Here is a 12,812-nt window from a genome sequence, read left to right as displayed (position 1 = left end):
TTTGAATAAAATTATAATACATTAGACAAAGATATATTTTAAGATTTTCTATAAAAACTCTAACACAAATTACCTATTTATCTATTTATTTTGAGTTTTTTAATAAAAGAAAATCTAATTAGACAAGTATTGTTAATATAAAAAATTATTTATTAATTGATATAAAAAGATGTTTTAAAAGAGTTTTTATAAAATTCTAACACATATTACCTATTTATATATTTATTATGAGTTTTTTTTTTAATAAAAGAAAATATAATTAAACAGTAATATATTTAAAGAAAATAAAATAATTTTTATAAAATCTTCCATAAATTGGCTGTTTTATTTTCTATAAAACTCTATCACATTATTTACAAAACATCATCGCACGTGCCTTTTCCTAGTATCATTCATAAGTGCAAAAAGAATAATTTTAAGTGAAAAAAAAAAGAAAGAAAAATGAGATATTTGAAAGGAAACAATTAGAATTTGATTAAAGAAGGAAAATTTACCTTTTTAAAAGGAAATCAAAGGACTTTTAAGATCATAAGAAAAAAAAAAAAAGGGATATAATTTTAAAAATTACAAAATTTAGGGGGACATTATATAATTTTTTTTTTAATAAATATAAAAATAACCATATTTTATATTAGGAGGGCCTAGGGCTTGTACTCTATATATATATCAAAAAGGAGTGCTAATTGCAGCTGTACAAGGACACACAGTCACAATCCTAATTGGTTATGATTCTTAAAATTACACGTTAATGCTAATTAATTACATATCTCCTACCATTACGAGACATTTACAATATAAATTTTTAGGGCAAAATGCCCTTTTAATTATTTCTTCTCTCCTAAATTGATCATTATACTGAGTGTATCTATAATTATATATATATATATATATATATATATATATATATATATATATATATATGGATTCATAATAGAGAGATAAAATGGTTGGATTAGCAAAGATTTGAGCTCGACATATAAAGGAAATATATATATATATATATACACACACACCAAAAAAAAAAAAAGAAAAAAAGAAAAAGAAAAAGAAAAAGAAAAAGAAAAAGAAAAAAGTATCTGTTTGTATATATAAATACTCAATCTAGGAATCTAAAAAAAGAAAAGAAAAGAAAAGAATTTAGGTGTTTATATATATATATATATATATATATATATATATATATCATCCAAGAGAGGGGAGAGAAAAAAAGTGTTAAAAAGGATATTTTTGTCTTATAAATTTATATTTTTAATGTCTTATAATAATAAAATACATTTAATTAATTAACCTGTAATTTTAGGAATCCTAACCAATTTACTTTTAGGAATCCTAACCAATTAAAAATACAATTGTGCAAGGACTTGGCACTCTTCTCCTCTATATCAATTCTCGGGTTTCTTTCTTCCTTCGCCACCGTCCAGCTCCTATCTCTCATTCGTTTAGTTTCGGTGATCGAATCTGGAGACTCAGGTCAGTTGGCAGATGCTATATTCTATATTTATATATATATTGTACGTATTGGTCTCTTAAACACTTATTTTGTGTTAGTAATTGGTGTGTTTCATTGGTTAATGGTTGATATATTAGGTTTTTTTTCTTTCAATTTGCATTGTTCGCTAATTGTTTCTGCCATTTCGGTTTTGACTAAATAAATTTTTTTCTTAATTGATATTTTAATCTTTCATTTATGGTTTCATTTATGCTGCGTGGAATCCATTACTAAATAAATTATTTTTCTTAATTGATATTTATTTAATAATCATCAATAATATAACAACTACAACAATAACCATAACCACAGCAAAACCAAGTAAGACAATCTTTTTGTTTGGTTTGTTGCTGCAATACTTGTTCAGTTTATAATATATTTCTTTGTTGCTCATCGCTTTTAGTCACTTACATATCACGCTTTTGTGTGTGTGAATGCGCCTCTGTTGCTGAGTGAGTGTTTGTATCTGACTTCTCTCTTTGAAAGAGAGACAAATAAATCCTAATATGTTCATAGATTAGAGCATAATCTGTTTAAGCAATTTTTTTTTATAACATAATCTAGATAAATATTTGAATTCAAAGATTACAAAATATATATCTAAGTTATTGCTTTAAAGACTCGAAATCGTCGATAATAGACTCCAAATTAATTTTCCAAACAAGTCCTGTTCAAGGTTCATGCAACCGGTAAGAAATTCATGAAAGTCAAAAACACAAATTTTTTAAAATCATGTAGTTAAATATGAATTTAACAACCCCGTTGATATCATTAAAGCTTATTATATATAATTTATAAACCTAGCTTCTCATTGATGAAACAAAACTATTTTAATTTTTTTCAATTTATAAACACATATAACAATAGCTCACATATAGAATATGTAACCAGTCATGGGGTTGGAAGCTGATTTGCCGGGATTTGGAGAAATCATGCCTTTTATGCCTGAGATCTTTAAGTGAGGTCAGATGTTCGCATGGGATGTTTTCTGACCTAACAATCCAAAAACTTAGAAGCATAGCTGTTCATGCACATATCCATCTATATCAGTTGATGTATTAGGGATTTAGGGCTTGTTTGGCGTAGGCCTGTTTGGTTAGGCCTTTGTTTTAAAATTATGGCTTAACTCTTGGGCTTGTTTGAATGGACTAATATTTGGGACTAAGACTACTACTAATTATTATTATTATTTTTTATTTTTTTATTTTTTAATTGGGCCTAATTTATCTATAATAATAAAAAATAATAATAATAATTTTGCGGGCTCAAGCCCACCCGAGCCCCTGCATCCACCCTTGATTTTAAAGTTTTGGCTGAAACAACTGCCAAATCAAAAGGTCATCATCAAAGAATTTCACTACTATTCATGCTCTTCTTATTTCTTTAATTAAATAATGTATTAAGGTCTATAAATGACATGTATGTATGATTTTATGATACTTCTGTTGTTCTTATGTTATTTATTTATTATTATTATTATACCCTTATGATTGTGATGCTAGCTTAAGTCATGTTTAAAAATAATTTATCTACTAATGTTGATATTTCATAAATATTAATTTTTCTCTCTCAAATTCCAGCTTTACTTGTTGAAGAAGCAGCTCTTTGAAATGAGTACCCTTACATTTTCAGGATTGTTTTTTAATTAATTTAGAATGTTGCATTTTCAGGATTGTTTCTAACATCATTTGCATTAATTAATCAAGCAATTTTTTTTTTTTGACAAATTAATCTACTACCTCTTGCTTGAGAAGTTTTGAGTCAATCTTTTAATTAAATTAGGAAAATGATAGGGTCACTGAATGATTTTTTCAAATAAGTTTTGAATCTCAAGTGTTGTGGTCCACCTCATCTATTTAAACAGTTTCCCAAAAATTATTATTTAACACATGATAAGTATAGCCAATCACATGAAATTCGGTATTAATTCGAGAATTCCTTTCCGGTTTCATTAAGTTATATTGTTGAGTAGCTTGTCTATACAAACACAATTATTGATCTCCTCGTAGTGTGTGCCATAAACCAAGCTCAATAAATTTATCTTTTTGCTTTATATGCCTCCAAAGGCGATCTTGTTGCAGGAACCTTGGATACCTGCAAGAAGTATGTGTGGAAGAGTTCTCCATCGAAGGTTCCTATTGAGGCCGTTAAGGAAGCTATGGAACCAGTTCTCCAAACAATGACCAATCTTGCGGAGGTTGTGAAACAGGTGGTTGCAAACGATAAAGAGCTGAAGAAGAGAGTCGATTCTCTTTGCGACGAGGTGTCATCCATTGAAAAAAAGAGGAATGGGAATGGGAATGGATCTTCTCCTAATGTTGACAAAAAGGAAAATGGAAATGGAAATGAAAATGGAAATGGAAATGGATCTTCTCCTAATGTTGACAAGGGTGGTTCTGATAAGTGACTTCGATCTCTGGTCGCATCTTAGCAATGGTTGTTTCTAAGTCTTTCTATTATGGATTAGGTTGATGTTGATTAGAAAATGAATCTGGTAATGAGGGTACAGATTCGGTCTTAGAGGAAGAAACTTATTATATTGTAGCTGCTCATGGTTATTTTGGCCGATTGATCTTCTAATATGCTAGCTAGTTTCAACAACTCTCGTTCTTTACATTTCTTCCTACGGGGTTCTTGATTTGGGATTTTCCTCTGCTATATTTATGGATTAGTTGTTACGTTATCTTTTTTTATTTTAAATAAATTTACGTTCTGATTGATGCATCTATGTATATTTTTTGGGGAGGGGGAATAATGATTTTTTAAAATAAATGTAGGGGGAAAATGGTAATATTTTATGAGTACATATTTGAAAAAAAAAACATATTAACAAGGGTATTTTACTATAAAAATAAAAAAATAAAAATTCAGGGACACTCAGCTTGCTGTAGGAAAAGATCAAAAATTTTAAAAATATATTTTGATAATGCTAATTTTTATGTTATCATAAAATTCACAAGTTTAATATTGTTAATTTTGTCATTTCAAAACCAAATTTACTCGGTCACGGATAGGGGGCAATTTGAATTTTTTTTTTTTAATTCAGAAATTTTTTAATTTTATTGGGGTTTTTTGCACTTTGTGATTTTAACCTTTTTTTTTTTTTTTTTTCTTTTCAAAATTACATTAATGTAACACTATTCTTATGAGGTGCCAAGGTCGATCTAATAGGTCTATTTTTGTCCAACAAGCTTAACATCCCATGAATGTAAAGCCATCTAAATTAATACTTGGTATAAAGAGTTCAAATAACCTATACTCAATCAAAGCTTTCATCTTCCCAGACAAACAGTCACAACATCAGAAGTACATTTTTGAAAGAAAAATAATAATTTACACTGCCAAATCCCAGATGGATCATATATAGCATATGTTTACCCGGACAACTAGCAATACACCTTAATTGTCTGACATAAACCATCTTTTTGTTGTTGTCATATTTCTATCATGAAGCACCTGAGCTACCACCCTAACATCTCGATCTGCATAATTTCTGAAAAAGTACTCTATTAGCATCTAAACCGATAAATACGGAGTGAAACTTTTCACTTACCATGGATATGCCAACATTAAAGAACTAGAAATCGGTCACTTATTGCACCTTCTTAGATAGTAGCATCAATTATCAAAAAAATGTAGTCCTCATTGAGTCCGCCGGTTACTTGTCTCAACCTTCTCACCTGCATGGAGTTCGATATTTTAAATTATTGAAGGTCTACTTTTATCGGGACGTTTGATGAAAATTAAACCATGAATATAAAAAACTGAATAAGAAATAGATAGATACTTTCATGCGTCAACTCACTCACAGTTTTTGATTAATTGAAGTTTGATCTTCTTGAGTACTATTAGAGCATCTTTCATGTTGATCCTCTCATGGGGTGATTCGGCAGAGCATTTCAAACCCAATTCCATGATGGATGATAGACACTGCACCTTTGCAGTATAGTTCTCTTCCTTTGGCGGTAGCAAGTTGGAATCTACAACGTGAATGATTGCATCAGGTAATGACTGATTTACCCAATCCTTGAGGTTCAGATCTTCGGCAAATAAATCATCAGTGGGTTTTCTTCTTGTAAATGTTTCCATCAACACAATACCGTAACTGTAAACATCAGACCTTGTTGATACTGATCCTTCGAATCCATACTCTACATCCAACATAATAATTAATAAGAATGAATTGATGTGTTTTGATGAAATTGAAAGTTTGATAAACTAAATTGAAATTTTGATATGAGAAAAAGAATACCATAACTAAGATTTGGACAAAAATTGAAAGCTAAAACCTTCACCTGGTGCAATATACCCAAATGTGGCCAGAGTCTTGGTTAGTGCAATGCTATCCCCCTGTTCTAAGAATTTCGCAATGCCAAAGTCACTTACATGTGCAACCATATCTTCATCTAATAGAATATTGCTCGGTTTAAGGTCACAGTGAACCACACGTGTTGAGTAATCATGATGGAGATAGTTCAATGAACACGCCACATCTATCATGATGTTTAGTCTTTGCAAGATATCCAAGAAGTAGTTGTGTGAATATAACCACTTTTCAAGACTCCCATTAGGCATGTACTCGAGTATCAAGGCCTTGAAATCAAGGTTAGAGCAACTGCTAATGACTTTAGTGAGATTTCGGTGACGAATGTTGCGCAAAATTTCGCATTCTGTGTCAAAACTCTTGAAAGCGGCTTCTTGTTGCACATTGAATACCTTTACGGCCAAAATCGTCCCATCTATTAGTGTAGCTTTGTAAACTGAACCAAAACTCCCCATGCCAAGTAAATTGCTTTCACTAAACCCATCAGTTGCTTGCACAAGTTCATGGTATGAAATTCTTTCACATGTAACCATAGGTATCAATTGGGTTCGAATTGGAATTTCATTTTTCCACCATCGACTTCTTAGGCAAAAAATTAGAATTGTTGAGGCAAGAAGTACTGATGCGATTGGCAACAAAATACGAATCATTGAATTTTTCTTTGATTTTTGAAGAGAACTAATATAACAAGGCTGGACTTGGAATCGAGGAGCACCACACAATCCTTCATTTGACAAAAAAGATTGATTTGTGAAATTTGCAAACGGTCCTCCAGTCGGAATTTCTCCTCTCAATCTATTGAAAGATGCATTAAAATATTTAAGATGCGAGAGTTTCTCCAACGACTTAGGAATTTGACCGGACAAGTTGTTTTGGGAAAGATCCAAGATTTCCAAACTTACTATGTTGCCAAGTGACTCAGGAATCGATCCTTGTAGTTTATTATGTGCAAAGGTAAGCCTAACCAAGTCTTGCAAACCTCCAATGGTGCTAGGAACATTACCTATGAATTGATTCACCGATAGATCAAGTACCATTGCTACCTTTAAATTTCCAATCTCTTGCGGTAGATATCCAGTAAAAGAATTAGAGGACAAGTTGAACTCCAAAAGATCTTTGAGATTCCAAATGGTTTCAGGTATGCTGGAATTTAATCTATTGGAGTCCAAATTCAGATATCTCAAGGAAGTAACATTCCCTAAGCACTCAGGTATGGTTCCAAACAATCTATTTTCATTCAAAGCTAACAAACCCAAGTTCAGCAAATGGCAAATCTCCTTTGGAATGGATCCATCTATTCTGTTGTCCTCAAGATGAAGTCGTTGTAACTTACTCAACCCTTTGATTGTTGTTGGAATAAACCCAGTCAAGTAGTTGCCATATAGATATATGGACACTAGGTTCCTTAAATTGCCAATCCCACTAGGAATATTGCCCTTAATTCCACAATCACTTGCAAAAATACTTTCGAGAGAATCGGAGAGATTACCGATGGCGACCGGAAGAAATAGGTTTAAAGGATTTTCATATATCCACAATACTCTTAATTGTCTGCAATTGGTTAAGGAAGTGAGGAAGCTCAATTCTGGCGATGAGGGTTCACTAGTGAAATTGTTTCCTCCTAGGTTCAGAAATTGGAGTTGTCCTAAATTACCAATTGAGCTGGGAATTGAACCTGTGAACCTATTGTAGGAAAGGTCTAGATAAATGAGCTTAGAAGCATTTGAAATAGAATCAAGGATAGTTCCACTGAAGTTATTCATTCCAAGAAAAATTTGTTCAAGATTGGGTAGAGTCTGGCCAAAACTTGATGGAATATTGCCCGAGAAGTGGTTGTCCGTAAGTGCGATCACTTGTGCTGTTGAGATGTTGAACAACGTTGTTGGGATGTGTCCTGTTAGCTTATTCGATTCCAATGATATTCTTTCTAACATAGGGAGTTCACCAATCTCTTGCGGTATCACACCTGCTAAGCCATGTAGAAGGACAATGAAATGTAACTTTAATTCGTGGGAATTATTGAGAATCAGCGAATAAAGAAATAGCAAAAACTAAAAGACCAAGAAAGGAAGAAAGCAATAGTATAGTAACCCATCTCCCCCAAAGGGGAGGTCGGGTTTTTATTTTTATTTTTATTTTTTTATTTATTTGAATCACTATATTTATTACTCTAAACTTTATGAAAATATTAACTAATTTTGCATTTTCAAATTTAATCTATTTTGAGCCTGTCACGGGTGACCTACATTTTATGAAACCAATTGCCATTAATTTTTTTTTTATTGTTCACAAGCATCCTTTTGTTTGTAAGAAAATCATTGGAATTTAAATTGGAGGAAAAGTGAGAAGAACCCTAGAACAACTCACCAAAGCTTGTCGACAATCTTCTAATGAAAAACTACATAACAACTTGCTTGAAAGAAACCAAGAGATATACGCTCGTTTTGTCTAAAAACAATTTTAAAGAATTTAGTAAACATAAAATTATTTTTAAATAACTAGAAAAACATTTATCTCTTAAAGTAGACATTTTTTGTAGCTGAATTTTGAGAAAGTAAATTCGTAAAAACTAACAAGTTTCTATATATTTTCTAATTTTTAAATCTTTGAAAAAAATAATTGAATAAAAGTTGTCCATAACAATCCGTTTGGAGAGTAGTAAAAGTGGAGGAAAATGACCACTTGTGCATTCCCAACCCAAATATTGAATTCTCATTTGTAAACATAATTTATAAAGAAATTATTATTCCTCCCAATATAATTTATAAAAAAAATTATTTTTATAAAAAAAGGAAAGAAAAATCTCAGAGCCATGCACAAATGAAGTTATGCACCAACAAACCATTAAGCACACTCACAAGGACCTTGTAGGTACAAAAATAGGTCCTCTCCCAAAAATGGGAAGTTTCCATACAATAAACGATCCCCCTCCGACTCCATTTCTTATTTCTTTTACAGTGTCCCTTCATTGCCCTAATTTTCTTCCCTTTATGCCCACGTCGTGTTGTTAATGGGCCTTTTACATGGTGGGTCGGCTTAACCCACGTGGAGAGGTAAGTTCGATTGGGAGAGGTTTACATTTCTTGGGCCTATTGTTAGTGGCTCAACCCATCTCTCAGGCCGTCATTCAATGCCCACACTTGTGGGCATATTTGCCCTTTCACCTTGCCCCCATTAATGTTGCTCTTATTAATGGGAAAATTAATGTGTACAGCGTTATGCTTCATATGGATGACTCTTGTCTCTTCAGGTCATCACGGTGAACTTTTGCATGTAAGTAATTTTTTATTTTTTATTTTCCTATGCCAAAACTCTTTGGGCCAAGCATATCTCAGCACTTAGGAACAGTGCCTTAAGGGTTGGTAGCATGGGTTTTTTTGAAAAAAATCCAAAAATATGTTATTTTGAACTCATTTATTTTTTAAAAAATAAAATAAAATTCAATAAATAAAAAATATGTTGTTTAGGAACTGTTTGTCCAATAATTTTGATTTAGGCCAAAAATAAATTAAAAAACTTTTTTTCCCCCTTAAAAATTGATTTTTAAAAAACTTTTTTGCTTTAAATTTTAAATTTCGGTTACAAACAGTGAATTTGGTCGTTAAGGCATTGTTTGGCTGAAAAATACAGTGCCTTAACAACTATAATTTAATATATATATATATATATTTAAAAATTTATTTTTAAAAATTTTTCAAAAAAAATTAAAATAAAAATTAAAAGGGTAAATTATACTGACATCCCTTGAGGTTTTGGTCAACTTCACTCAGCAGACGATCAATAGATTTTTTTTACATTAACATCCCTAAGGTTTCAAAAATGTGCATTGACACCCCTCCATACCTCTGATACCATATGAAATTACCTTTTAACCCTATGACTTGTCAACAACTCCATTTAAATCATTAAATTACAAATTTAACCTCCTAACTAAATTTAATGAACCAAACTATTCTCTTTATCTCTTATATATATATATAGATAGTTTATATATAATAATACTTATACCACCATAACCACCACAGCTACATAAAAATAAAAAGTTAAATTAAATTTTTTTTTTAAATAGCCAAATGACTATACACCAGAATTATTGGTTCTAAGTGAGGTTTGCCTTATTAATGTCAAATGCGTGTCAAAAGTTTTAAAGGCAATTCATTCTCTATTGGTATCTGTTACAGAGATATTTTAGTCTTTACACTTATGTGTGTAAATGTGTTGCACTTTCTCTAGGTGTTGTAATACACTACATCTTTCATATTCTGGTTCATATACACAAACACATGTGGCAGCATATACATATCATTTGTGAGGACTATTCTGGTATTTTTAGTGTGTAATGAAGGACACTTTACATTGTGCCACGTGTGCAGTGGTCCTAGTATGAGAGGATAATGACAAAAATATAAATTCCTAGTTGTATGCATCAGCATTGTACAATGACTGATGTAGGCTGCAGAAAAGATGGTTGTGGTAACACAAGCTAGGGCTATACAAGGGTAGTAGTTTGGTTCATTCATGGTGTATAATATCAGTATATATCCCTATCTATGATTGGCTAATGAGGAAATATACTTATCCACACTAGGGTAGTAGAGTGAGAACATAAATATGCTATTATAGTAGCTGGAGAAAACAGGGACAGAAATAAGGCCTTTTTCAGCTACATTTGAGTGGTTGTGCTAAATAGGACTCGAGACCAAAGAATGTTCTATGAGGTTTTGAATGAAGTTTTGAGCTGAGATTCAACCTTAAATTCAGTATAAAATGAGTATCTCACTGCAAGAAGGAGGTTTGGAACTTCAAAAATAGATGTGGTTGCTTATGGGGTTTAAGTAAGGTTTAAGAAATTTTATTTAGGGCTTTCACACCTGTAAAAGGCATCTACATAACTAAAATCAAGCTGGTATCAATTCTCACATCTCAAACCTATTTATTTCAGTTTTTCTGGTGCAAACTTATTGTCATAAGCTTGTAGCTGTGATACCTTGATTCTACATGAAGTATTAATTGATGAATATGCTTAGAATGTCAAATTAAGACTGCACAAACAAGTGGTTAAGACAAAAAAAAAAAAAAAAATGGTTCTTGGTGTACTAAGCCTCAAAACCCTTGTAAATTAGGGTTTTAAGCCTAAATAGGCTAACCTTGTGAAGTGAGTATATGTTAACTTGCTAAAACTGAGTTGATAATCATCTAAGCATGTTATATTATGTAAAGAAAGGTTGAGGAAATTATTTGCAGACCTGAGCTACTTCAAAATTACAGAATTACCCCTAGCTAACATGTTTCTGTAGAAATTGACTAAGAATACATTTTGGGGCCGAAATTGATTTGTATATTGATGTGCTTAGCTTTTAAGCTTATGTGTGAAGATAATACAATGTTGTGAGAGCATTGTCCATGCCTGAGACACTACAAATTATCATTTATACCCTCTAATATGAGGTATCACAGTAGTAGCAAAACAAGACCTGTAGTGAGCTGTTTGGTTACGTTATTTGACCTACATTGTTCTATCCTTGCTTGTATCACTTGATTATGTTATTGAGCAAGTTTCATATACTGAGTTGAAGTTGTGGGTGTCTCTGTTGAAGAGGATTTGAAGCTCTTAAGTCTGTGTTTGGTTGAAGCTGAGAACTAGGATTTTTACTCTAATATAGCTGTTGTATGTATTAAATGTTTATACCTTGCTATTTTTAATGAAATAGAAATGTGAGCAAGTTTATTTTACCTATTGAAGACTAAGGGAGTAAAGTTTGAGTTGTCTTTGTGGCTACATTACAGTTTTACCCTTGAGAGCTTGAAAACTATGGTTTATTGAGATCATGTCTTTTATGTTCTGAGATTGTTATACCTTGCTCCAATTATTATTTCAATCTATTATGCAAGATTGTATGAAGATATCAAGGCTATAGAAATAGAAGAAGGGTTTGTACTGAAGCCATACACTGAATTGATAGATTTACCCTTGAAGAGGGTTCGAAGCCTATTAAGCAGTAAATAGTGGTTTACTTCTTGTTCAATGTCCATTCCTAGATTGAGCAAGTTTAATAAGCTATGAGAAGGCTGTGAGAACTGATGAGCGCTGAAAAATGCGTATTTAAACCCCTTAAGCTTAGGCATTCTAGTACCTTTATCTATCTTACTTTACCGTTTTAGATTGATTTCGTGTTATTTCTATTTTCAGGCACTTATCCCGAAAATAAGCTAACTCAGCCAAATAAGAGCAGAAATGAAACAATTCTGGGATGAATCAAAGAAAGGAGCCAAGTGGAAGCAAAAGGAAGCAAAAGGTGGAATTCAACATCTTCGATCAATCTCAGATCAAAGTTCGATCGATCCAATATGATCGATCTCAGCACTTTAAGATAGATCTAAGCCATGATGACATTTTCAAAGATCTCAAAAGCTCAATCGATCTAACTTCATTCTTCGATCGATCGAACTACCTTGTCCTTATCTAAATGATTGATCTTATCTAGTTATACCACCCTACCAACCACTTTTATCCTTTTCCCAAAAATATTTTCGAAATATCTTAGATTTGTTTTAATCCAAAAGGCGCCACCATTGAGAATCGATCCAACTTCAGTTCGATAGATCTCAGTCATGTTCGATCGATCCAAGTCCAAGGTTCGATCGATCGAACTTGCTCCAGTGCAAAAAAGTTAAATTTCTTGCTCATTGAAAGCTGTCCTTAGCCAATCATTGAGGAATATGTTGTGCACGACCCCAGCTCATTCTGTGTGTCACTTGACCTACCTATATATAGAATATGATACACTTTTTGAGGAGGATCCATCTATCACAATAGAGGCTATTCTTAGGGAGGAAGAAAGGAGGAGAAGGCTAGAGACACAAGCTTGGGAGCTCTTCATCAACCAAGGAGTAGATTTCTTCCATGGAGTTTGCCCTTGAGGGTTAGAGAAGCATTATCATGAGTGGCTAGACATCCTCTTGGGGCTAGAGTTAGCCCCAAGTATGCTTTCTACATCT

The 12,812-nt window shown here is 32.2% G+C and overlaps 1 protein-coding gene across 1 annotated transcript; it reads right to left on the bottom strand.

Annotated features, from left to right (window-relative positions):
• Positions 1-5,290: 5,290 nt before the first annotated feature.
• On the bottom strand, positions 5,291-8,753 carry LOC132270665 (receptor kinase-like protein Xa21). The gene is made up of 3 exons (XM_059771851.1): positions 8,672-8,753; positions 5,779-7,779; positions 5,291-5,640 (listed from the first exon to the last, which is right to left on the bottom strand). The coding sequence occupies exons 1-3, from the start codon at positions 8,751-8,753 to the stop codon at positions 5,291-5,293; spliced, it is 2,433 nt and encodes an 810-aa protein (XP_059627834.1).
• Between the last annotated feature and the right edge of the window lie 4,059 nt (positions 8,754-12,812).

The sequence above is a fragment of the Cornus florida genome, unplaced genomic scaffold (genome assembly GCF_030987335.1).
Source record: "Cornus florida cultivar Cherokee Brave unplaced genomic scaffold, ASM3098733v1 CherokeeBrave_3.0.0_Hap2_Chr01, whole genome shotgun sequence".
In the NCBI taxonomy this organism is placed as follows: domain Eukaryota; kingdom Viridiplantae; phylum Streptophyta; class Magnoliopsida; order Cornales; family Cornaceae; genus Cornus; species Cornus florida.
This window is presented reverse-complemented; position numbering and strand designations above follow the sequence as displayed.